Source organism: Penicillium waksmanii (assembly GCF_028829765.1).
Source record: "Penicillium waksmanii strain IBT 27052 chromosome Unknown utg000001l:1.0-4852451.0:1.0-4856178.0, whole genome shotgun sequence".
Lineage (NCBI taxonomy): Eukaryota > Fungi > Ascomycota > Eurotiomycetes > Eurotiales > Aspergillaceae > Penicillium > Penicillium waksmanii.
Genome location: NW_026643248.1, coordinates 1,127,250 through 1,152,877, shown reverse-complemented (window position 1 = coordinate 1,152,877; position 25,628 = coordinate 1,127,250). Strand labels below are relative to the sequence as shown.

At 47.9% G+C, this 25,628-nt stretch overlaps 11 protein-coding genes across 11 annotated transcripts; 5 read left to right on the top strand and 6 right to left on the bottom strand.

Annotated features, from left to right (window-relative positions):
* Positions 1 to 1,585: 1,585 nt before the first annotated feature.
* N7481_000411 (sugar porter family MFS transporter) lies at positions 1,586 to 3,527 on the bottom strand (the record flags this gene model as incomplete). The annotated part of the gene is made up of 8 exons (XM_057259630.1): positions 1,586 to 1,795; positions 1,852 to 1,937; positions 1,993 to 2,075; positions 2,132 to 2,441; positions 2,495 to 2,941; positions 3,016 to 3,240; positions 3,300 to 3,422; positions 3,485 to 3,527. 8 exons carry the CDS (start codon positions 3,525 to 3,527, stop codon positions 1,586 to 1,588), a joined length of 1,527 nt encoding a protein of 508 aa, XP_057127462.1.
* Positions 3,528 to 4,229: 702 nt separating this feature from the next.
* On the top strand, positions 4,230 to 5,951 carry N7481_000410 (uncharacterized protein; the record flags this gene model as incomplete). Its single annotated transcript, XM_057259629.1, has 1 exon — positions 4,230 to 5,951. The coding sequence occupies one exon, from the start codon at positions 4,230 to 4,232 to the stop codon at positions 5,949 to 5,951; it is 1,722 nt and encodes a 573-aa protein (XP_057127461.1).
* On the bottom strand, positions 5,847 to 7,158 carry N7481_000409 (FAD-dependent oxidoreductase; the record flags this gene model as incomplete). The annotated part of the gene is made up of 3 exons (XM_057259628.1): positions 5,847 to 6,399; positions 6,451 to 6,769; positions 6,825 to 7,158. 3 exons carry the CDS (start codon positions 7,156 to 7,158, stop codon positions 5,847 to 5,849), a joined length of 1,206 nt encoding a protein of 401 aa, XP_057127460.1.
* Positions 7,159 to 8,051: 893 nt separating this feature from the next.
* N7481_000408 (potassium channel family protein) lies at positions 8,052 to 9,883 on the bottom strand (the record flags this gene model as incomplete). Its single annotated transcript, XM_057259627.1, has 2 exons — positions 8,052 to 9,705; positions 9,792 to 9,883. 2 exons carry the CDS (start codon positions 9,881 to 9,883, stop codon positions 8,052 to 8,054), a joined length of 1,746 nt encoding a protein of 581 aa, XP_057127459.1.
* A 2,008-nt stretch (positions 9,884 to 11,891) lies between these two features.
* N7481_000407 (uncharacterized protein) lies at positions 11,892 to 12,171 on the top strand (the record flags this gene model as incomplete). The annotated part of the gene is made up of 2 exons (XM_057259626.1): positions 11,892 to 12,092; positions 12,133 to 12,171. 2 exons carry the CDS (start codon positions 11,892 to 11,894, stop codon positions 12,169 to 12,171), a joined length of 240 nt encoding a protein of 79 aa, XP_057127458.1.
* A 1,059-nt stretch (positions 12,172 to 13,230) lies between these two features.
* Positions 13,231 to 15,239, top strand: N7481_000406 (fungal specific transcription factor domain-containing protein; the record flags this gene model as incomplete). Its single annotated transcript, XM_057259625.1, has 3 exons — positions 13,231 to 13,731; positions 13,784 to 14,184; positions 14,240 to 15,239. 3 exons carry the CDS (start codon positions 13,231 to 13,233, stop codon positions 15,237 to 15,239), a joined length of 1,902 nt encoding a protein of 633 aa, XP_057127457.1.
* A 168-nt stretch (positions 15,240 to 15,407) lies between these two features.
* Positions 15,408 to 17,174, bottom strand: N7481_000405 (uncharacterized protein; the record flags this gene model as incomplete). Its single annotated transcript, XM_057259624.1, has 4 exons — positions 15,408 to 16,484; positions 16,543 to 16,859; positions 16,918 to 16,974; positions 17,030 to 17,174. The coding sequence occupies 4 exons, from the start codon at positions 17,172 to 17,174 to the stop codon at positions 15,408 to 15,410; spliced, it is 1,596 nt and encodes a 531-aa protein (XP_057127456.1).
* Positions 17,175 to 17,851: 677 nt separating this feature from the next.
* N7481_000404 (CocE/NonD family hydrolase) lies at positions 17,852 to 19,624 on the bottom strand (the record flags this gene model as incomplete). Its single annotated transcript, XM_057259623.1, has 1 exon — positions 17,852 to 19,624. The coding sequence occupies one exon, from the start codon at positions 19,622 to 19,624 to the stop codon at positions 17,852 to 17,854; it is 1,773 nt and encodes a 590-aa protein (XP_057127455.1).
* A 444-nt stretch (positions 19,625 to 20,068) lies between these two features.
* Positions 20,069 to 21,164, top strand: N7481_000403 (uncharacterized protein; the record flags this gene model as incomplete). The annotated part of the gene is made up of 2 exons (XM_057259622.1): positions 20,069 to 20,367; positions 20,456 to 21,164. 2 exons carry the CDS (start codon positions 20,069 to 20,071, stop codon positions 21,162 to 21,164), a joined length of 1,008 nt encoding a protein of 335 aa, XP_057127454.1.
* Positions 21,165 to 22,290: 1,126 nt separating this feature from the next.
* N7481_000402 (uncharacterized protein) lies at positions 22,291 to 22,671 on the top strand (the record flags this gene model as incomplete). The annotated part of the gene is made up of 2 exons (XM_057259621.1): positions 22,291 to 22,380; positions 22,510 to 22,671. The coding sequence occupies 2 exons, from the start codon at positions 22,291 to 22,293 to the stop codon at positions 22,669 to 22,671; spliced, it is 252 nt and encodes an 83-aa protein (XP_057127453.1).
* A 674-nt stretch (positions 22,672 to 23,345) lies between these two features.
* On the bottom strand, positions 23,346 to 25,101 carry coaT (acetyl-CoA hydrolase ACH1; the record flags this gene model as incomplete). Its single annotated transcript, XM_057259620.1, has 3 exons — positions 23,346 to 24,539; positions 24,630 to 24,870; positions 24,959 to 25,101. The coding sequence occupies 3 exons, from the start codon at positions 25,099 to 25,101 to the stop codon at positions 23,346 to 23,348; spliced, it is 1,578 nt and encodes a 525-aa protein (XP_057127452.1).
* Positions 25,102 to 25,628: the final 527 nt, after the last annotated feature.

Genomic DNA, 25,628 nt, shown 5'->3' with positions numbered 1-25,628 from the left:
ATCACTATCAACACCGAATGGCTTGAAGGTTATCGGGCGCTCCCTGCCTTAACAGGTTTAGCCCCGTCCAAGATACAGCAGGGATAGCAGCTGATATCATCCCGAGCTCCCCGCATCATTGGCTGTGGGGAGCGCCAGTTTGATCTAGAACACCGAGATAGAGCCGCCCCCGGGTCGGTCTAAATCCGTTCCACTCCGGCTGTTTAGAGATACCTTAAAAGGTAATATTTATCATTTTTACACAGCTTAGTGTCGCGGCCCACAGCCGGATGTCTGGGGAATGACCCGCAATGAGCTGCAAAATAACAAGGACAGATACTAACCGTCATATGTATGTCATTTCTGAAGATGGGTGGCACTACTTAGTCGCAACACTCATTTATTTGTTTATCTTATGCCCGTTCTCCTATCTTCTACGGTGCAAAGCTCTCCAAGATTGACCGTTCTTTCAAGAATCATATCATGGAGAGCAGAAACTTAATTGGAATTCGAATTAGGGTCTCGAGTCTGTGAGAGAGGTCATTTGATGATGGGTAGCTACCAATCCTACACTAGTAAACTTTAATTATGCACCATGGCTATGACTATCGCGCCAATAAAACTAGCACGGCCCGGCCACGGAAGGATTTGAGCTGGGCGAGTCACGAGAACCAAACTTCTTCAACCACCGAAGAATCATTGCCTTATCAACAAAGGATTGGACTCAGATCGATACCGTGGCACATAAGGAACTGGTGACGTGGCAATCAGAGAGAGGATAAAGTGAAGATCATCCGACCAACGAGCGATAAAGCGCTCTTCGAAGGCCCAGAGTGAAGATGAGATTTTGACTTTGACTGCTGCTACATTGCCATCTTCCATGATCGATTTTCAAATCGGCCTGCTACTATTTTTGGCGACATCGAAAAAAAACAAAATTTCTGAAGGAGGATGGCCAAAAAGAACTTAAAGAATGGACTGTTTCCATGGATATAGACCGGTTGATTAGGTTGGTATTTTATGTAAACTTTTATGAGAATAAAATGCCGTTCGCATCAATTTCATAGCTCTATATTATTTATATTGGGGAGTATCTCCCGAGGTCTCTCATGTGCTTAGGCTAGTAGTAGATGGTCATATGACCCTTTGCATTGTTGAGTGGAACTGGCGGATGTCGTTGCCGATTTGAGATCATGATACCAAGAGCCCTGCCGATTGGCGTAAAGAAAAGTCAGAATGCAAGGCACCTCGCTGACATACTACAAGGCTATCAGGGTAAAATATATATACAGTTACCACTACTGGGTGGCATTGAGGCCGCGAAAGGACTGTTTTGGCCACGGAATCTAGTACTTAAATTGGAACCACTGGCAACTTTTCAAGAAACGAAGCTTTATTTACGAGTAATCAGCCACTGGCAGGTGACATGCGCGTAGAATACTACTAGTCATGCTAAGACCTCTACCAGGTCTATCCAACACGAGATTTTCCTGATATGTGCAGTCTTTGCTTCATAATTGAACCCTCTATTTATCTAGTATATTATCCATGAAGGCAAGAATGCCAAAAAGCCATCGTCGAAGCTTCATGTAAGGCGTAGTAGTATCTAAACAGTTTCAACGTGCATTCCAGCTTCCCCGGGTTGAATGGGCTTCTCAATAACCTCGGTATTGACTGTGCGGTGGTGACCGGGCAGAACAGGGTAACCACGAGATTCGAAAACGCCTCCGGTTATTCCACCCTTCTCGAAGAGATGGTCGACATCCTCCAGTTCCAGCCCCTTGGTTTCGGGGAAGAAGAAGTATACCATGGGGATCTTGAAAATGTCAGCATGGGCCACCAAGCGAAGGAATATCAACCGTGAGAACTTACCCATGCAGCACAAAAGCAAGCAAAAATAATGAAAGTTCGCCATGAAATGTTCTCAATTGCGGTAGGCGTTACTTGGACCACAATGACTGAGACTGTCAGTACTCTACACAAGAGTTCTCCTTCAAAATGTCTTTTACTTACAGACACACATCCAATTCACAAATCCTCCGAAGGCTTGACCGCGTGCACGAATACGAGTCGTAGTGATTTCGCTAGGATAGAACCTAATGAAGATATGAGTAAGATTCTTTGATGAATCAAGAATGAATCAAGAGCTTACCAAGGTACAGGCAAGTACCCAATGCCAAGGAATAATTGGAAAACGAAAACAAAAACGGTCGCAGCATATGCGCATGATGTCGTTCCGATCGATAACAAGATAGCCGTGAGGACAAAGCAGGTGCAGAGTCCAGCAGCGGAAACCATAAGTGATGTTCTGCGACCGAAGCGATCCATACTCCACAGGGGAATGAATGAGCCGGCCAAGTAGGCAAGGGAGGTACATCCTCCAAGGATCAGCGATAAGTTGCGGGAGAGATGCATGGCATTCTGGTAGACGATAGGTGCGTAGTAATTGATCATGTTGGAGCCTTTTCTCGTCAGCTTGCTTGAAGCATTTCTCGAAGGTAGAAGAGCGACTTACCAGTGAACTGTTGCTGCACGTTAATCAAGGCAGCAAGAATCATGCGACGAAGATTCTGCATCTTGCCTCCGGAGAGAAGCTCTCTATATTTGAAGGGTCCACCGGCAGATTCGATCTCAAGAGATGTTTCGATCTGGCGACGGAGAAGAATCACCTCAGGTGTGGACTCGTTTGCAGGCTGCTCCATCTGAAGACGAGCCAGAACAGATGCTGCCTCCTCGCTGCGATCCTGTTCACATAGCCAGCGAGGGGTATCGGGTAGGGGAATCATTTGTAGTACTAGGCAAACCGCAAAGAATGCCTGAAAGCTGATTGGGAATCGCCACTGCACAGGAGAATCGACGAAGCTGAGGCCGTAATCCAACCAATAGGCGATGCAGAGTCCGACGATGGTTACTGTACCTTGCGCGGAAAGCAGCCTACCACGTAGCTCAGGTCGTGCCATTTCTAAGGTAGCGTCAACAATCAGTCCTCTCCAGATCTACTCTGATTTCGACTTGTAGTCCAAGGAATCCACCTACCACTCTGGTATGTTGGTACCGTGCTGCTATTGATTCCATTCCCGAGCCCGGTGACGACTCTGCCAACGAGGAACTGGGCAGTAGAGTATGAGGAGCCGAGAATGATAGTTCCGATTACCATGATGGAACCGCCGGCAATAATCATATTTTTCCGCCCGAGACGATGACCGAAAACGAAGGCAAATAAACACCCGACTGCGCAGCCAATGTCATAAATTGAGGTCACTAGAATCACGGAGTTAGTCATTTGGTGATCTGCACATCTCGATGATAATTTCACGTACAGATGCCTTGCATAGTCGCATCCGGGTGACCGAATTGCTTTCCAAATTCATTATCCGCACCAACAAGTCCACTCATCACACCCTGATCATATCCCAGGAGAAGGAAGGCCTGACAGCTGGCGGCTGCATGATTCGGAGTTAGTCTCGGTCGCGCCCTCGGAGTGCGAGGTTGGATAGTACGGTACCTGTGACAGCCCAATGCAGATATCTTCCACTGATAGGGCCCATCTTGATGTCTTTTCGAAGACAGCAAGTATCTCAGGCAAGTATAAGAAACGTTGAAGAGAAGGGGAGTCCGGGGCCCCGCGATTCTTGTTTGACCATTTTAAGGGAAGCATCACACTCGCACATCTCGCTAGCATCTTCCCCGATAAATCCGCCCTCTCTCGGGGGGAATTGGCCCGGCCCGGAGGTTGTGCTACAGTTGCACTGCTGAATCCGGTTTAGCGGAAGTTTGGTGCACGCCTGACCCGGGGATTTGTGGGGTTGCCCCGCACTTTGACCAAACGAAGGCTTACAACAGGCTGGGCACGGCCGGGGTTGACCAGCGCCATCATCAAACAAGCAAAGCGCCACCAGGTTACTTGAAGAAATCCGAGTGGGGATCACTGCCTAGGCGGGCGCCACTGATTTCAGGGTCCGGTGTGGTCGTTGGTGCGCTGACGGCCGCTCAATGAGACTCGTGGGCAATGAGCTCGAGCACCAAAGATCGCCTGTGCTCGAGCTATTTTTCTGAGACCACGAAGAGTTGAGTTACATTCGCATGATTAATCATTTTTTCTTCTCGTGTTTGCCAGGCCGAAGAGGTGGTGACAATGCCGCGAACTCACGAGAGTCGATGGCTATAAATACGCAACGCAATCCAACAGGGAAAGAAGCCTGTTCGATTCTTTATTCCAGAAAGCCTCTTCAGACTTGATTTGCGATACAATGCTTTCACACGTTTTACGAGCTACAGCCTTTGCTGCCTCTTGTCTTGCTCTCCCTGCCAGTGATGCATCTGACCTAAAAGTGGACATCGATTGGAACAATGTGTTGATTGAGTCCAAAACAACAGCCACTTTGCAGTCGGTGGCCAATCCACCATTGCTATCAAACAGTAGCACGCGTGAAAATGCCTTGAGTTCTCTCAAATCTGTCGCTGCTGACTACGTCCGCTATGTCCCCTGGTTCCCCTACCCTCGTCTCTCGGTCCCAGAGATTGACCCGCCCGTCAAAAATGAAACCCATTGCTCCACCAACTGGGATTTTACCTATGCAGACCAACTACTGTTAGACTTCTTGGCCAACACCCCAAATGTCTCTCACATCATAAATTTTAGCACCACGCCTGACTGGATGTGGGTAACCGACACTCCCTATGAATACCCAGAAGATGTCAATGCAATTGACTGGAATTACAATAACGGAACTCGACTTCGTGACCCATCCCTGAAGGAGATCTCCGATTACTATGCACGACTGTTGTCATGGTATGTACAGGGTGGTTTCACCGATGAGTGTGGCGTCTATCACAAATCCGGTCATCATCTCGACATTGAGTACTGGGAGATCTTGAACGAGTCGGACTCCGAGCACACAATCAGCCCGGAATTCTACAATCAGATCTACGACACCGTCACCGCCGCTATCCACAAAGTCTCACCAAAGACTCAATTTGTTGGTCTTGCTTTGGCTACACGCAATGTGACTCGCGTAAAGGACTTCCTCGACCCTGCCAATCACAAGCCTGGCACGCCGTTGGACTGGATCAGCTATCACTTCTACGCGACTCCTGATAACTCGACTACCAAGAACGAATCTGCGCAGAGTTTTCAGATGGCAGACACGTTCCTTGGGGAAGTGGCCGAGATCGAGGCTGCTCGGAAGGCAATCTCGCCGTCAACCCGTACCACCATCAATGAGCTGGGTACTATGGACCCCCTTGGCTCGACTGTCATCTATGAGAACTACACTATTCCAGATGAGTATTGGGTCTGGAGTGGGGGTATCTACGCCTACCTCTTCTCTAAGCTCGCCGTGGCTGGCATTGACGCTGTCGGGGAGAGCCAATTGAGCGGTTATCCCGGTCAATATCCGTCTGTCTCAATGATTTATTACCAGACTGGTCTTCCCACAGCTCGCCTGCGTGTACTTCAATTGATCCAGGCGAGTATTCTGATTGGTGACAAACTTGTGCAAACTACGAGCGATGAGACTCAATTCCACGCCCAAGCATTGGTGGTTGCAGGTGGTACTAAAAAGCTGCTACTGGTGAACAAGCTGAACCAAGAACTCTCCATCCAAGTTACTGATTTCCAGAAAGCGACTGCGGAGATCGTTGATGTAAGCACCGGAGGTAACCCATGGCGCACTGAAGATGTCAATGGTAGCATCGAACTCCCCCCCCATATGCCGTGGCTATCGTCACCGAGTCTTAAAAGGGAACTGCTTGATATTATTTCGTTCGGTGCATTCGAAAGAAAGTTCATATCGAAATGCGCCTGGGATTTTGTTCGACTACTATTCATTACATTCAGCGTAGTCCCATCAATTCGCAATGCACTTTCATCTGGCTTTAGAATTCCAAACCGCGGTCACTTCGCCGATCGCATCGTATCCGTAACACCAGTCTCTAGTCTTTCGATTCATCATGCCACCAACAGCACTTGAAATTTCATCACGGCCGTCCACACCATCCTCTAAGTCCTCCATGGACACTTCAAGAATCTCATCGGGATGGCTCATAATTGTATGCAATGCATCGCGCTCTTTGCCCTCCGGGATATGATAGGAGTTTCCTCCGCGAAGACTTGCTTTCTGTACAGCAGTTGCTCTCCGCTTCCGTACTTCTTCGAATACAGAGAGCGCAGCTTTCAATTGGACTTTTTCGGGCGCAGTGCCGGGGTTTGGAAGTGCAAGATCCAGGACTGTGGCGAGCGAGACTGCATCTTCCACTGCAAGACTTACTCCCATTGATAAGTAAAAGGCCATGGCATGTGCGGCGTCGCCGACAAGGGTGAAACGACCTGATGCGTGCGTCCAATTTGGGAGTGGAGGGACGGCATAAACGGGATAATTCACTATCTTGGGAAGCGAAATATCGAGAAGCTTCCGGGTTCTGGAATTTTTGATTAACATAATTACCATGCAAAATTCGTGATGATCTCACATTGGATTGAAGTCTTCAAAAAGATCATTGACCATTGCCTTGTGCTCTTCGTAGCTGAGAGCCGAAGCGTCAACGGTATCGCGATGAGAGAGAACAATATTTAGCATGGTGGCATCTTTAATCTGATAAGTCATGCAAGACCTATTTGGGGCAATCCAGAAATTGGAATTGCAAGGAATATCGATACCGAGGTCTTTCAGTTGGGGATCGTCTTTGATTCTAGAGACTTCGGCCATCATTCGGAATGCGGCCCAGCCTGTTGGTTGGGATCCGGGGTCGGCATCCTGAAGAAGTTGCGAACGTGCGAAGGAGTTGATACCTGTCTCGATTAGTATTCAATGGAGATTTTCTATGCAGTCGGAGAAAGCCGTTACCATCGGCAGCAATTACAAGATCTGCCTCCATCCTTTTTCCATTCTTCAGCACTATCGCCCCTTTCTCGAAGTCATACTCAGTGACCTTGCTGTCTAGCATTAATCTTGCCCCGGAACGAATGGCGTGCTTGTGCAAGATATCATGCAATGTTGAGCGGTGAAGAACTATGTAAGGAGCCCCATATTGCTTTTCCAGGTCTGCCACATTCAAAACGCCGATAGTTGATCCACTTTCGTGATCCCGGATGAATGTCTTCTGTACTCTCACGCATTGTGCTAGTATGTCTTCTTTGAGGCCCCATTGGTAAAAGTACTTGACGGCCTGGGGAGTCATTTGGATTCCGGCACCTAATTCCGCTAACTGAGGAGCTGATTCCACGGTTAGAACCCTGTGCTTACCCTGTGAGAGGGCGATGGAAAGGGATAAGCCCGCTATCCCGGCTCCGACGATAACTATCTGCATGACAGTGCGACTCCCCTAGGTCAGGGCATGAAAGGGCGTGGACAGAATAAATGAGCTTGTCTCAGTGTGCAGGCCTCGGCTGAAGCAAGGTTTATGGAGGACAAATAGTCAAATCTGGAAGTAGCCGGATATTGTGGTTCTTGGCGGGATTGTTGTGCGAAGACGGCGAGGCTGATGAGACGAGTAAGCGGGGTTCGCATACACCTGCATATCAAATGAACCTTAACTTCACTAGCGAACTTTTGAGACCAGTATCTTCATCTGCATTTATAGGAAGCCCAAAAATGTAGCTCTATGATGTCATTGAGGTTGGAGTGCTACGAATGCCAGTGAATATTTGAACCAGATGAGGCTCTTCGCTGTGATTATGATACAACTTTTTCCTAAATACTGTAATATTGGCCAAGCATTTGGCTATGACCTAACTTCTTTTCAGTTCTAGAAACGACTTCAATTTCTCCTTATCCGCAATTGGATTTCTCTCTGCCACTTTAATCAAATGATCTGTCACTGGAATCGTTTTTCCTCCCTGTACTGCTTAAAGTTTCATTGGAACACCTTTCCACGAGGGATTTTGTCGCTCTGAAACACCGGTTTCTTTGAATCTGGGCACAGCCACACTTTAAGCTTTGTTTATTTGTGGCTTGATACGTAAAATCTCTTTCCAACGACTGATTAAAATAAGTGAACTCAGTGAAAGGTCCACGGGTCTCGATCCACGTGTCCGTATTATATAGAAATTTGTTTGAGTCACAAATGGATGCTCATTGAACCACCTCAGAAAGCTCCTTCCGCAATTCTGAAGAAAGCCTCTCCACTAACAAGTTTAGCATCCATGAGATTTCAGCATTCCTCTCTGATGCTTCATTCTTGGGGTCCTTCAGCATCCCCATCGTCATGTGTTCAGACTTTGCAGATGCGAACAGTGGCGTGAGCTCAGGCAGGCGACCAGCATCTTCCTTGGCCTGAAGCAGGGGTATGACCCTGGACCATGTGCAACAGAGCTCTTCCTGATGTTCAAGATGTTCACCCCTCGTCATAGAAATGAGGTTTCCGATCTCTTCTGAAAGTAACAGCTGATAGTGCGTCGAAGCTCTCCGAGATATGATCCAACAATGCTCGTCCCCATGTAAGTCTCTTCGCGTATAGTTATCCTGCACAGGTGGCGAGCCTTGCCTGGTGCCTGAATAGCCCCGGATCCGGCTCTCGGTATTGAGATCAGAATCCCCTGGCCACGGTTTCGCGGGTTTCTTCGTCGCAATCAAGCCCGATGTATCTAATAAACGATACACATGTTCATGGTTATGATGCTGCATGGCGCGCCCTCTACGAAATACATGTCGCCAAATCCAAGTAGAGCAGAAAATCAGCCATATGTGAAATACACTTCCTATGGCCTTGACCAGATTTGTTAGAATTGGAATGGCCAGTAATGACCAGAAAATGAAGTAGACCTTGCCGAAGTTGCTCGTGGGAAAATAGTCCCCATATCCAATCGTGGTGAGGGATGTGTAGGTGAAATATAGAGCCACGAAATAGGTCCACTTATTTTCTTTCTCAGATTGGCAAAAAATAGCCGCACTCACGAGCCACAGAATAAACCATGCAGCTAAGAAAAACCCCAGCTCGGCCCATCTCCTTCTTCGATAGAATGCAGATTTCACGTTGCGTGCTCTGAGGATTTCTTCGCCATTGACGCGACTGACGGAAGGGATTTGTGATTGGTCTCCTTCAGCTGTTGGGAGAGCATCGAAGGTGTTACCCGAAGAATCTGCGTTATCAACTTGTCTTCGAGTTTCCTCGATCTTCCACTTGAGCTTCAACTCTCTCATCTGATCCGTAAAAGAGGCCACAGCGGTTATAAAAAATGCCAAGCTAATTATCCCTAAAGTGGCGTAGGGAAACAGCAGACTGCGCCCTAGATGAGTCTTTGGGGATATATTCCCAATACCGATGGTCAGGAGAGTGTAATCAGTGAAGTATAGAGCATCTATCAACGACCAGCCTTCAATGGTGCTGTATACGGCGGCTCCACCGAGAAGCAGAATGCCCAAAGTGCTAGCCCGGAGCACGATCGCTGTACATTCGACTTTTCGCCTGTCTGTTGGACCTAAAGGGGACACCTTCACGCTGACCATGTAGATTGAGAGTAGGAGTGCTATCAAAAAGTAGAGACTAGCGGATATGATCCCAGCGAAAAAGTTTTGGGTATATGCCAAAGCTTGGTGGCCTTCGGCCTGCCGATGCCGGTGGACCTCGATGCCGATGAGGCTGAACAGAATAATCGCGGAGGCGAGCCAACCGAGGACTGTCACCATGAATCCTATTATTGAATCGACGTGGAGAATCATAGTGAGTAGGTATATCATATAAGTCGCTGTAGATAGAGCCAATGAAGTTGCTTTGAGCCCAGTGGCCCTATCAATGCGTTAATCTCTAGATTAGACTGGGAATAGGGGGGGAGGTGCCCTTGCCAGCTGGGTGTGCGTGTATCGAATTTTGACCCGTCCGCTGAAACACTCTGTTGCCATCCATTTACCAGAGCGCAGATGTTGAACATAACAGCCATAGAACAGAAGGCACCCTTCGTCCTCATCAGAAATGCGGTAACTTGGGTTGATAGGGCACAAATATCATACCGAAAGAACAGGAAAATTCGTCCAGACGTCCCGCCAGTAACTGCTAAACATTAGAAGCGGACCAAATTGGAGATTGGAGTAAGAACTTCCTTTGTTAATTTCCGACTTCTGGTTGTCGATGGCGCGAAATCCACATGATGATCTGATGATCCTGGCATCGTATCGTTTGATCATTTCCCGTCCCATAGAGGAGACCGCATACATAAGCTACGACCAGCGATGCGATATCTAATGTACCAGCCCAAGATCATATGATGTGGCTCCTGTGAGTGTTGTTTGGGCCGAAGTTAAAAATTATTATCTAATGACTGGCCATTGGATTACCTCGGCCCTTGACCTACTGCATATGTATAGCTCCAGTGTGATGATGTCATACCACCAAATGTTGATTTCAAGCGGGCGGTTTCTTGGAGGTCAGCAGGTTGATACATTCCATACTGATGACTAGCGATCGCTAGTATCTGGGGAATGAGATCAGAGGAAACGTGTGCATATTGGATAGATGGATGTGGAAAGAGGAAGCTCCAAGTGACTGACTGAATAACAACAGGCGCGGTAACCTGGGTGCCTGAGGCCGGAAGGCCGCAACACATAACTACAGTAGTACCTTATGCTTTGATGATGGAACGCTGATGGGTATAAATGAGAGTTGTCATCGCGATTCCACTAGTATCCTGCAAGAGTTGGCCACGATAAATTAACCACATCAGCTGCCAGTGCTTAATGACGATTCACAAAAAACGTTTAACCAAGAGAACCTTCTTTACTTTTCCCATAACAAAACCTGAGCATTTCTAATCCGAGTTCTGGATTAGGATGGAGATTCCTGAGTCTTGCTGTAGATTATGTGCATGGCGGGATCCAATAGAAAATTTGGAAGACAGTCAGTTATAAGCGTTTAAAAGGGTGATTTCAAATTAAGGAAGTACCGCTGACGATTGAAGTTGAAACCTTTGAGCCATCAGGATCTATAAACTGTCTCAGTATGTTTCTTGGCACCGTTCGGACGAGACATATTAACCTCAGTAAAGAGACCAAAGTTTTAATTCATAGTTTCTGCTGGCAAAGGCTAAGAAAACATTTTGACAGTCCACCCCCATCTTAACAAGTTGGTTGGGATACTGCAAGAGACACCGCGGCCAAAGTATAAACCACGTATGTGGATTCCATGAGCCCCCATAGTTTTCTTACACGTTTGACAGATATTTAAGACCACAGACGGAGGAGGAGAATTATTGGGGAATCAAATCATTGGAAAGTCTATACATCCAAAGATTTGTTCGACCCCGTAGGAGCAAAAATGGTGGCATTCCAAGGGCACAACACGGGAAAGTCGACTTTCAAGCAGGGTCTCATGACTGTTTCCAATTCCTTCCACTGGAAGTTCGGTTTCACATTGCTCAATATCTCTCCACCATCGACTTTTTCAATCTCAGACTTTCCTCGAAAGCCATGGTCCCTTTATTTGAAAGCCAGCAATTCTGGCGAACGAGGTTTTTGCTCCATGGCAAACGAGGCTATTTCAATTTCTTAACCGAAGAGGGCTTTCAAGACTGGAGACTTTTATATCGATATACCCATTCAAACTGTGTCTGGCCCCTCAAGGTTCATGACTGGAGAAAGCAGTGGCTTAAAAATGAGAACATACGAGATCAATATATGATGATCGAAGATGCAACTTGTCCTATGACAGATTGGAGCAGACAGACAGCGGATTCCGATGAGTGTCTACATTGGCAAAGAATCCTGTCACCCTCCACTTACGAATTCATGGTGGGTGAGCCTCGACGAATTCCCCATATTAAGGCTAAAACCCATACAATCCCTGTCTCTTACCCAATTTTGAAAATTGCGGTCTCTGTCCTTGTTGAAGATGAAGACACATACATATCAGGCTTTGATTTAATCCATGGATCTAATATCCCAGATACACAATTTGGCTATAGGATCCCTGGAAAACAAGTTATGTTGGATCTCCATGGCCGACCTTTGAAGGGGTTCCAGATCAACACGTCATGGGAGCTCATTCACGCTATTCGCCCCGTAACGGAGAACGACGAAGCTTTAGTTCCCGGTTGGGTTGGTATTCAGGGATATCATCGCATTGTGAAATCTGCGCAACTGGGTTCAAATGACGATATTGTGGCGATTTCCGGGGACTTTGAGGTGAGTCAATCACTTTACTCTTGCTCTTTTCTAAACCAAGATATGTACACGTGAATCTGTCAGCGCTGACGAGTGTTGACTTACAGGATCGAAAAAAGATAGGACTTGCAGTACGCTCAAGTTCCATCATCGTGGATGCTGAAGAAGTGATTAGTAAATACTACTAAGCGCATGTCCAATTCAAGCGTTTTTTGTTTATGAGATATTGCTAAATTAAAGAATACTATTATCTATACATAGGAGCTTCCACGGCCCTATATTGAGGCTCACTGCACCTGAAAACATGGAGTAAGTAGTGCTGTGTTCCATAGCGGCAACCGGCTCGGCTCAGTAGGTCTCTCGGCGGGCAATTTAGGCTGGCCGTCCCAGCGGCCGTCCGAGTCGGCACTTATAGACTTCCAACGTTTATATGTAATAGGAAACCATACCATTAGAACAACCAAGTTGCAAGGAATATGTTGAAAATTTCAGAGATAGGTTAATAATACCAAAAGTGGTACTATAAAGCAAGCCTGGCATTAGAAACCCTAGAAGCTACCCATAACCGTACTTGGCTAGGTACCAGGGAACCTTTGGGACGGAATGGACATTCCAATGAGATGTGTACTGGAATAGTACCCCAGGCCACAAACATAAAACCTTTGCGTGAAACCAGTAACTACTGCTGAGTCGGTTGCCCCTACAGAGCGCCTTAAGTAGGAGATGACTACCCCACCCGGCAGTAAACATATTACCTACTGCCGCAAGTCACCACCCGCTATTCTTTCGTCTCCACTGTTGGTATGAAATGTCAGCTGGCCAAGGACTGGCCCGAACTCACCCGAACTCACCCGAGACTCCAGTCTGAGGAAATCCGGACTTTGTGAGGTGTTCCAGCGCAGTGACGCTTCTATTGCCGCTGCTAGAATTAATTATCCAGACAGCATGCCACAGCAGGTCCGGGAGACCCAGCGCATTCCTCGATCGTGCATCCCGTGCTCTCGCAGGAAGGTGAAGTGTTCCAAGACAATTCCCTGCAGACAATGCATACAACGAGGCGATACGGCTGATTGTATGCGAGAAGTTGTAAAAGTGGGAGGGAAAATAACGATGTGGGTTTCTCTCAATCCTGTCCAAGCTCTGTTAAGAGTCCGAAGGAATGCTGAACATGGTCAGTGCCCTTGATGCAGGTACAGAAGGGCAGGATACCGCTACAACTAACCCGGAGTCGTCAAATCTCGTGCGAGAGAACCAGAGCTTGAAGCTCCGCATCAGACAATTAGAACTGGCACTCTCCCGCCCAGAACTGGTCAAGCTTGAAACGGCGTCTTCTCCTGTGCCTCCCCCGGACCCGCAATCCTCGGATAGAATCATGAGTGACTTTCAAACCCAGGCCTTTGGGTTTTCCGTGGAGCCTACCCCAAAAATTGCCAATATCACTCGCCCCCGGGAAAATAGCGTGAAACTCATTCTGCCTACCCGGCGATGGAGTGAAAGGATAATTGATTTCTCCTTGGTGCAGTTGGGCTGGGTGCATTATGCCGTTGATGATACCACATTTAGGGAAGAGCATAATGCTTTCTGGGATACCTTGATCGAACATGAGAAGGAATCTTTCATGAATCACGGCTGGATTGCAGTATATTTAAGCTTACTAGCTGTACGTTTCCCCGTCAATACTACATTGAGATCTGCAAACTGATGGATACTAGGTTGGGGTATATTTTATGAGCGAAGAAGATTTGCACGGGATTCAGCTACTTTACGAAAACTTCTCTCATCAAACGCCTTCAACAGTATCTTCGCTGGGAAAGAATCCATGCGGATTAGCCCGTACCTGGTATGAAGCTGCATTGAGGGAATTGGATTTGGCCGACTACACTCGAAACCCTGCGTTGTCTACAGTACAGACAGTTGCAATCCTGAATCTCGTGCACAAAAACATGGGAGAGTCAACTCGAGAATATATCCTCCATGGTCTGGCGGTCAATGTTGCTAGGCTTATCGGTATGGACCATGCTGGTGATACGTCGAATACGGAAATGGGGGGTATCAACAGGGTCCAACAAATCGTCCATCAAAGACTATGGTGGACTCTTGTCATTTGCGATTGGTGTGTGTCCCACTAACAATCCCGGTCTTTGATGGTATATCTAACTCGTCCATAGGATGACAATTTGGTCACGTCCAGTGTCCATCCACCCTGGTTCATTCACCACTGTAATGGGAACTACTCCCTCCCCCCATATCGAATATCACAAATTCATGGCTCGAGTTGCTACCATGGCCCGCAATAACATCACCCCGGCCAAGGAACTGAGCCCTGGCGCACTGCAAGCATGCTTCGAAGAAGTAGACAACGTCCGTGCTTGTTTTCCACCACCCCCGAACGACTCCATCCATGACGACCCGCTCTGGAACACCATCCAGTATAATTTAGCCCTTAACTGCGTCGAATCTTGGCGACTAGCCCTCTATGTCGCCATGCTTCCGAAAGTTCTCGATGATTCCTCGCCATCGTCCCACACAGTCCTCGATCCGGGCATCATAATCGCGAAACAAATCCTTCAACGTACATACAACAATTCAAACCCGGTCTACCACAAATTTTGGTCTGTCAATTCCGCAGTCGCCTCGGCAGGAATATTTCTAGCTCTCGATCTCATCTGCTTCCAACGACGGCGATCACCAATTCAAGTATCTGAACAGAAGGATCTGGTCGCATTGAGTCTGAAAATGGTCGAGCAGTCCATCGCAGAAACACGACACGATGGAATTCTCGTTCTCAGACGTCTTACACATCTATACGATACTGTGCGCCCAGCATACATGAGCAGAGTTGACCGCAACGTACTAGCGAAAATTGTTAGACTTGTAGCTTTTCCACGATTGTGGAATTCGCTAACAAGTACGGATGCAATAATGCGGTTCCTATTCCAGGATGCCCCAGGGTGCAATTTTGGCTCCTCTTCTTCGTCACCTCCAGATTCGGATCTGTATCCGTCTCAGTCGGGATTATGTTTGAGTAGCGTACCGCAGATGCAGAGTGGAGAGTTTGGTGCTTGGGGGCTATCGGAGACGATGGAGCAGGAAGAGATGGTACCTTATTTCGGGCAGGTGTTTCCCTCGGCGGAGCTTATAAATTTGGCCTTGATGGGTGATCTATGAAAGTGACATGAAAACGGTTTACCAATAGTATAATGTATATCCATGGATACGTTGAAGGCATTTTCGAAGTATACCTTCCAGTGCTATTCAAATTTGTTGCTACAATAATTGATCGCCTGGTCACTTGATGGCGGTAGAAAACAGTAGTGATCTATCATTTGACCCACCTCATCCCTGGGCAGTTTTATGATCGACTGCATACTTCATAGTGATTGCTCTCACTTTGTGCCCCCACAGAAAGACCGGCAAGCCGAAAACTGCAACAGCACCAGTAATACTGGCGCAAATATTAAAAGCCCCCTGGTACCCCTGCTCCTTCACAAATTTCGTAACCCCGAACGAAATTCCAAACGAAATGAGGCCTCTGATAGCGCAAATGAGCACTAAAATGGGCGCTGCTCGCTCTGGATAACTATCAAGCGAGTATGTATACCCGACTAAGATGACACCGATAAATGCAAAATATATCCCGTTGAAGGTTATTGTTATTGCCCACGGGGACCACTCGTATGGGCTCGAGCCCGCGCGGCCGAAAATCACGGATGAGATGATGAGAGCTGCAACGGGGAGAACCATTGGAATGAGACGAATTTCAGGCTCAGCGACGCCGTTGCGGTGTTTTGCGATCCACTGCGTTAGCTTGTCGCCGCCATATCCCAGGACCGGAACCAATAAGAAGGATACGACGATTTGTCCGCCTTGAACGAGACCCAAGGCTGAGGATGGGTAATTATAAGGAGGACTGGAGAGGATGGCGCTGAATTCAGTGACGACGATCACGTAGATACCAAGCGCAACGCTGTTCAATAGAATCACCCAGAGGATATTAGGGAAGAGAACACATTGCGCCATTTGCTTCCCGCAGGTGATGGCTTTTGACCAGTCCGCGGGCCTGTGGAATATTTTAAGGCTGTGAGATAGCGTGCGGGCTTTGTACCGTGTGTTGTCTATTGGAACTCTGGTTTTTTGAGTGGCTCGGACAACGGAGACGGGCTCGCCTTCGTGGTAGACGTGGACGAGGCCATCATATGCGTCGCTTGGTCGGGGATATAATGATTCGGGGACAGCACAGAAGGATAGTATGAAGACTACGCCGCTTGCAATCGCGATGATTCCGTACCACCATCGCCAACCGAGGGCGTTCACGATATAGGCTGTGGCGATAGTGAGGGCTGCGGTGCCGATAGATTGTGTGGCACTGAACCAGGCGAGCTTGCTACTACGCTCGTGAACGAAGTGTATTTCCTTGAAAACACCACTATTAGCCTTTTCATTTGGTCATTCGAAACTGCCAACAACGTACCTGGATAATCAATGGACATAAAGCCTCGGATTGCCCGGCTGCCAAAGAAAGAATATTCCGACCAGCAATATGGGAGTCCAAGCTCTGACTTGCAGCGCACCAAATCGAGCCCACGGTGAGGAGCAGAACAGAAGCCAAGAATACAGGACGACGACCGATGGCCATAGCAAGTGGCATGGAGATGATGTTCCCAATCCCCATAAACAAAGTCGGATAGGTCATCAGGTCTGTCGTTCGAGGGTCATTATCGTAGAAGGCCATAATATTGGTCAGAATCGGACCCATGCCGGAAGTTATGAGGACACTAAAAACAGCAACTGTAGATTCATTCTCGGTTAGACGGCACCTATTAATGGAAAGAGAGACGAAACTTACACATCCCCAGAATAATATCAATAGCCCATTTCTGAGCATTGGGAAGGTTGAGTGGATCTAAAAGGTCAGCATATAAAAACATGAGGCCAAAATAGATTGAATTATCACTTACCACGGGGATCAGGAGAAGGGGTGGGAATCAAAATAATTTCCCCTCCCTCGAGCAAGGTGACTGTTCCTGTGGAATTGTGATGCCCCGGTTTAGACAGGGCAGACTCAAGGTGAGCTACCTCAGTTGTTCCATTCTTAGCATCCATGACTAATAGTCTGATACTTTGTAATACTATCCTTTCCCGCTCAGGCGAGCCCTGCTTTATACAGCAACCATGGCTATCCGGTCCGATCGTGGGGCCCCGCAACCTGATGTGGAGCCGATTGTTAATGCAGTGAAGGAAGTGGTGTCTCTGAACCCATGAAAGAAAGGGCCCCGGTTGCAGTAGTCAAATCCCACTTCTCAATGTTGGTGGTGGCAGTTACGATCCATCTCGCCCGAGCTGGGCCGAGAAAGCTTTGTGGTGGCGTCGCGTAGCGCATCTCCAGTCCACCCCGGCAATGCAGGTGGAGAAATCAACCGAGGTAACCAACTCACTCAAAATTCGCTTGATGGAATTTCCTGTAATGTTTGACAGAAGCTCAGAACCATGAAAGTGGTGGATGTATGTAAATGACTAGAGATATCCAAGAGAGGACACGGCACATGGAAGGCGATCTTGGATGTCCGAGGCATCACAGCCCAGCAGAGCCATGAAGGATGTAAATATTTATTTTGAGCTATCTGAATGTAGAAGGAATATGAGGATAGATGGAGCTAGCGGAGCAAATAATGCAAAATTACAAATAGCTGCTACACTTCTGGAGGAAGCCCTTCATACACTTGAGTGCGTCAACAGAGAGCAATGGAATCACATTACTACCTTAACTATAGACATGAGAATTAAACAAAAGGCAGTATGACATGTGACGCATAATCTCCTCCAAAATGAACAATATGCTTCCCATGCGATGCAGCACCCGAAAATTCATTGTCATCCTTGAACTCCCCACGAAGCAGTGGACTGTTGCCATGGATCTCGATCTGGATACTTTCCCCAGCCTCGTACTCTACCCCCATGGCCCAGATCCCGATCTCCAATCGAACAACCTCTCCAGGGACAATATACTCGTCGCGATCGTGGGTATGGAAGGGGTAGTTTTCGTGGATCGATTTCGACTCATCGATTGCTCGACGCGACGCTCGCAGGATTCCCAGCGATCCAACATGGAACATGAGATTATTCATGTTACGTCGCGGTACCTTGTCAAGCGTCTCTGGGGTGACTCCATGCTGAGCAATGCTTGACCAGGGAATATTGAGGTTTAGTAGGGCCTTCCCTTGTACATCTAGCTTGCGCAGCAGGACGTAGACATCCATATCGTGGAAATCCGGGCAAGACATGAACAGGACTGCCTTTGGGATTCCCGCCAATCGTGTCTTGTTGGGGAATGTGTAGGTGAATGCGGCACAGTCCTGGTATTTTTCAGCTTGATAGGAAACCGATGCCGCAGACGAAGGAGTTTCGAAGCCCAGACGACCGTCGTTGTGAAAATACACTTTCTTGTAATCGGTGCGCGGTATCGGGTAGTCGTTCTCGGCGATATTGTACAAGGGATCCTGATTGAATCGAAGAATTGTGGTACGGACTTTGGGTGTGGTCTCCCACCCATTCTGCTTGCCGTTCAAGTAGTAGTCGAAAAATGTTGCAAGTTCATCGGTTGAGTCCTTGCAGTTCCAGATATCGTACCATTCCTGCCAAGGGCACAGGCGAAGCCATTTCTCAGAGGTTGCAACCTGGAGCCACCCTCGTATAGATCCCATGGTGTGCACAAAGCTGGTATATGATGCTGTAATGTATGCTGGGATTTGGATTTTCGCGATGTCCGCACGTTTGTCCTTCCAATACAGCGAATCGGCTCGAGAATGGCGACGGTACATCTCGTGAAAGTCCTCCACGCCTCCGTGACCCTGAATATTGTGGTCGATGATGAAGTCAAACAAGCCCGCGTCGAATATACCGCCTCGGACAAACTGTTCCCTGTAAAGATCACCGCAGGCTTCCCATGGAGCAATGGCTTTAAGGGAAGGTGGTTGCAATGCAGCAATGAACCACTGGACAATAGCCAAGTGCGAGTTCCCAGCCAAGCCAATATTCCCATTACACCACGGCATTTTGGCAATTGCTTCGATCACATCATATCCATCCTCGGCCTCCTGTGACCCCATAATCCCAACAATCCCTTCAGAATCGCCGGAACCCCGAGCATCCACATTGACAATAGCGAATCCACGAGGAACAAACTCGGCAGGATCGGGTCCTTCGAACTTCTCTAGACCGCTCAGAACTCCATCGGGAATTCCAAGATTCCATGGAAGGTTCTTTAACATGGTAATCCCATTGTACTTCTTCCCAAATGGACTCCAGGCTAGGATTGCAGCCACGGGCTCTGTTGAATCGACCGGTCGGTAGATGTCGCAGTATAAGTTGCAACCGTCACGAACTTTGATTTTGACGTCGTGCGAGGCATGGATATCACAAGGTAGTGGACGCGATCCGTTCTGGCTCCATCCTTTGGGTAAGACCTCTTCGCGAAAGCCAAACGGCTGGTAGTTGTTCCTACCCACCGAAGGCGGATCTATAGAACGCGTTGCGACTGGCACAGACAAGGGCATCGTGATTATGGGTGTTTATGTGGCAAAGGCGAACAGGAACGGGAAGGGTGATGCATCAAGAACGCTCGGGCATTTGGTATTGTTTTTGAATTCATATTGCTCTCGAATTTCCATCGGAAGGTGGAGGTCAAGTAGAAGCATTTCCTAAGCATGTGGGGAGCCCAATAAATTCGCGCGGCCGAGCTCGGGCGAGTAGGGGGGGTTCTGGTGGGCCCCAGCCTTGTTTAGTGAATTGATGATCTTGGTCTTTCTTCGCCTCGGGTTATGGAGAGGAAAACCAGAACTAGAGGGCTCGGATGCTCCGTTTCCGACTGGAGTAGCACTCTGTCTAATCGGATTTAAAGCCTCCCTCAAGACCCAGCGCTCTCTTGTTATGAAGTTTGTTTTGTTCAACCCCTAAGACGCTCCTTGTTTGATCAACAATATCACTTCAGAGAGATCACAATGGCACCTTCACGTATTGAAACTGCCGACACTGTTACGCCTGTCCCACAAAAGTTACAAGAGCGATCTCCCACTGGTGACTGGCGTGATGATTTCTTTCGGTATGGCTACACTGTTATCAAGAATGCCCTATCCAAAGAGCGTGCACAGCAATATCAAACCGACGCCTTGACTTGGCTGGAGTCATTTGGGCTAGGCTTCGATCGCAACGACAAGAGCACCTGGAAAAAGGAGAATCTTCCTCAAAATTGGAAAGGAGGGATGTATCTTCATTTCTCTGCTGCGCATGAGAAATACATGTGGGATATCAGATGGCAAGTCTACCATCCACAACTTCTCATCCAATCATTCAGGATCAGCATAATAACTCAATTCCATACTTTCCAGTGACCCTGGCGTGATAGAACCCTTTACCAAGCTCTGGGAAACCGATGAGCTAGTGGTTTCCTTCGATACTGTAAACATCACCCTACCCCAGTCCATTGTTGGTGAATACGACTCAACCCCCTGGCCACACGTTGATCAAGCCCCCAAACGCCGAGGCCTCCGCTGCGTCCAAGGAATCGTCAACCTCTCTGAAGCAGGTCCTAAAGATGGCGGCCTAGTGGTGATGAAAAAATCTGCTCCTCTCTTCAATCAATTCTTCGACGAAAACCCAGTCAAGGGCCCTACTCCCTGGCGAACGGCCAAGCATGAAGACTTCCATCCTTTTCAAGAGAAAGATCTTGACTGGTACCGCTCACACGGATGTGAACTGGTCAAAGTCTGTGCCGAGCCGGGAGACTTGATTCTCTGGGATTCGAGGCAGATGCACTGGGCTCAATTCGGCGAGTCGGATCTTATCCGGACCATTGCATATGTGACCTACACCCCTGCGAAATGGATGTCAGAGGAAGATCGCCTTCTGAAGAAAGATCTGTTTGAGAATTATGAGACGACTACGCACTGGCCGCATACGAATCTTTTTTCCCATGGAAAGGCTAAGGTTGAGGTTGATGGGCAGGAAGTTGTTGATCCTTTAGAGAGGGATGAGCCAATTACTAAGCCTATCAAGACCGAGAAACTGCTCAAGTTGGCTGGGGCATTGCCTTACTAGCCTCGACAGGAGTAACAAAGAGTGATATAGCAGTGAGTTGGAATGCTGGTTATCGGATATTCTGATGGAAGCAAAGCTACCTCGGTGATGGGCTCAAGTTCTTATCACCATAACCCGGAAGATAAACCTTGGAATGCGGCCAAGTCAAATGGGAAATATCTTAAAATTTTAAACTAGATTTATTATAGCATTCTCTGTTTAATCCAATGAGAGACCTTGATGTCGCCGTTCCTGCTTTCCAAGGTTGCCGTCACACAGCTCCAACGCAGGGCCTCTACAACAAAGTACTAGTATTTATTTGCAAAGAACCTCAAAATCTTCCAACCAATCCATTATCACTAAAATCTAAGAAATTATCGGCGACAAATCAAGTTCCGAAACCTCCCATTGCTTCAATAAATCCATACCACACCACACCACATACCGTACCACTGCCAACGCCACCATCATGCCACCCGAATCCTTCCACCGCCTGACTCTCAAACAACACTCCAGAAACCCCTAGATACCACCAAATGCGCAATCTAACGCACAGAAACGGACAGCTAAGCCACTCGGTAAATCCGAAATCCAACCCCGGAAAATTATCATCCGCGTGGTGTAGAGCGTCGGCCGTACCACACTACTCACCGATCGACGTCACGACTCATGCCCAACGAACCAACCAAATTCAACGACTGAACAAATTCGGCCCCGGAATCAGGCAAGGGCCCAATCGCGGGCCGTAGATCGTGATACCAGTGAAAATAACGCAGGGTGTGACTGGTTCATCCAGCCGTTTTCTCCCTGTAGGGTACCAACCCTACCGTACGATTCCCTACCGTACGATAGGTAGAGATGAGGCTGAAGCCGAGTCGGAACCGATGAACTGGTACCATTAACTTTGATATGGTTCGGGGTCGGCCGGCGGCGTCGTGCCATCGGCCAAACCAAGCAGTGGCTGTGCTTTTCATCTATAGATTGAAGAAAGATATAAAAGGAACTTCTCTTCGAGACGTCCTATACATCATTCATCCTCAAGAACATTCATCATTTCAGATCACACTGAAACAGTGACAATTACCATTACAACTACGGCATTCCACTCATTGATTACTACTACTCAATCCATCAAACCACAAGAACGATGCCCTCCCCCAAAACCACCGAAGCAGCCCGTCTGCAAAACGACTTTGGCGCAGACTACTGGGTTCGCAATCCGGACAAGGAACATCGAGTACGTATTTAATTCCCTTTTTACAAATTTCAATTCACCTCTTCACATCAACGCGAGAAACATTGGAAGAATTTGAAAAATAAAAAAAATAAAAAAAAGAAGAAAACGTATACTAACTAAACATAACAGCGATCCACTGCCGGTCGCGGCCTCTTCGCCGGACTCCAAGATACCAAGCACTACAACGTCGACCACGGCTGGGCCCGACGCAAGTCTGAAGATTCGCCCAGCCTGCTTGCTTCCATTTTCAGCAGATTTACTGGGGGATCATACCAACCGCCATCGGAATAAAATTCAAATGCCTTTCTTCGACGCTGAATATTGGGACGATTATGATTATTTTGTTTGGGAGTGATATCTTGGAGACGTTCTGATCCCAAAATTTTTTGAGCCAGTCGATAACTATTATCCGGTGGCTACTACTATGTTGTTGGAAATATCGCTTTTGTTTTGCGGATCTTTTTTGCTTGGTTCAATTGATAGCTTGGAGTTTTGGGCTGGAATTTATTTTTCTTATTTTACGCTTATATTGGATATACATACATGCCCAGGTGAAAAACATCAAATTCAATACTATTCTACTTCAGAAAAGAAAAAGAAAAAGCCTCTTCCAAGCTGTTGGTGTCCTTGCAGCTTTGAGTCTATAGCTTAGACCCAACAATATATATAATTGACAGCTTTCTCAGCTTCGATGCACACGCCAATCACGACTCCCTAGTAAGGCATTATTATATAGCCTCTCACTGGGCCACGCTACAAGTAGTGTAATACTTAATTTCAAGATCCACATGCTAGACTCAAGCCAGCTCAATAGTACTACCTAGTACTAGGTAGCTCGACAAGAGAACAAGAAAATCATATAAATTTGTCAATTTAAAGATATTTTAGATAAAACCCGCTTTGATTATATACAGTCCTCCCAAACCCAGTATCCAATATTCCTGAACCACATGGGCAGTGGCATTTTACTCCCAAGAATCAATCTTCATAGTGCCCTTCTCCTGCAAATTTTTATGCATCTTAAACGCCTCAAAAAGCAGATGCGGCTCATGACCCATTCCCTTCCGGAGACACTCAAACTCAGCACGATCAAGATAATCCGTAAGAATAGGATAATAATCCGGATGCGAGCATTTCTTAATAATAACCCTCGCACGCTCTCGTGGTGACAAACCCCGAACATCCGCGAGACCTTGCTCCGTAACAATAACATCAAGATCATGCTCCGTCTGATCAACATGCGTAGCGAACGGCACGATACAGCTCACGCCGGTAGGATCAACCTTGCTAGGTCGAGTAGACGGAGTATGCATAATACTATACTTCGAATTACGCAGGAAATCGGCCGAACCGCCGAGGCCATTCAGCATGCGCGATCCCATTACGCAGGTACTGTTGGCGTGGGCGTAGATGTCGACTTCGACGGGGGTGTTCATGCCGATGACACCCAGACGACGGATGATTTCAGGGGAGTTGGAGACTTGCTGGGAGCGGAGGAGGAGCTTTCCCGCGTACTTTTCCCAGTTATCATAGAATCGCTTGAAACCCTCTGGTGAGAAGCGGATTGAGGTTGCGGTGGCGAAGTCCAGGTTGCCGCTGTCGAATAGGTCGAGGAAGGAGTCTTGTAGGACTTCGGTCCAGACTTTCAGGTTGCTGAAGTTTGCGCCGCCCTTGCTGAGACCGCCGACGACGGCGTTGGCGATGTTTCCGATGCCGGATTGGATGGGGAGGAGATTGGGTGGGAGGCGGCCGTGGTGGACTTCGTGTTTGAGGAATTCAATCAGATTGGCTGCGATGGCTTGCGAGCCTTCGTCTTCTGGTGCATTGGGCTGTGTCTGGTCTGGGTAGTTGGATTCGACGATCGCGACGACCTTCTCCGGGTCGACGGGGATGTAAGAGGTACCGATGCGGTCCTCCGGGGCCATAATAAGGTACGGCTTGCGTCCGGGGGGTAGATCCGAGCCGACGATATCGTGCAGGCCCTCGAAGGAAGGGCTGGATGTGTTCACCTCGATAATCACCTTGTCGGCCATTTGCACCAATTCCGGTGATGCACCCACCGAGGCACCGGGGATGATCCCGCCACCCTCTGTGATGGCGGAGGCCTCAATCACGGCCACATCGATTTTATTCTTTGGCTTGTCGAGAGTATAGTAGCCCTAAAAGGTGGAGAGAAATGATTAGCGTCGATCTTGGACGATAGCTCTCCGCGGCGGGAAATCCCGAGCTGCGCTGAGGGCAGCACTTACATAGACCAAATCCGAGGGAAACATGCTCAGATGCTTATCGAAGAATTTAATCTGGCCATTGTTGATGCCCTTTGCGATTTCCTTTCCGACCTGATGCGGGCTTCGCCGCTCGATCATGTTGAGGCGAGCCCAACGGTTCTCCGTCTCTGCGCCTGAGGAGGCGCCCACGAAGAGATTATACTTTAGTTGGCCTTGGAGGTTGTTCTTTTCAACGTGGTCTGCCAGAGCTGTCGGGACCATCCTGAATAGTTGTTCGTTGGTTAGCAATTGCCGTGCCAATTGTCACCCTGTGTCACCCAGGATTGAAAAAGATATTGGAAGCAACGTACTTGGGGTATCCCACACCCGTGAAGCCGGACCAGCCGATATACGAGCCATGAGGGAAGAGATGGATCAGATCCTCAGCTTTGGCAAGCTTGTTGAGATAAGAGGGCCGTCGAACACGGCTCTTCAGGAGGGCCGAAGCAGCCATTGTGAAGGTGAAAGAGGGGAGAGTGTCTAGAACAATATGGGGAAGGAGAAAAAAGAAGAAAAGGCCGGGGAGACTGGACTTAAAATAGTCTTGGGGAGGCAACCCCACAAGACGAAATACAAATGAAAGTATTGGAAAGTATGGAAATGGAAATGGAAATGGAAGAGTAACGGGTCGGTCCCGGGAGATGGGAAGACTGGAGATCTACGGCTAACCCTAGTTATACTACAGATCTGTATAGATCGGATCGGATTCTAATGCCAACATCCCTCTTTCTAATTTCTGAAATTATATTATAATCATGATCAACTTTGCCCCTTGTACTCTCCTCTGTATTTTCTACCCCCCTAATCAATGTCATGATCTCACGTCCTCATCCGGCGAGTAATCCTGACATCATCTCGGCCATCCCTCGGACGCCCTCGGCATTTTCTCGCACTCTCAATAATCCACAATATTTCCCCCTAAAATTCCCTAAAATCTCCCTCAATTCGCCAAATATCACCGACAAATGCACCTCTCAAACA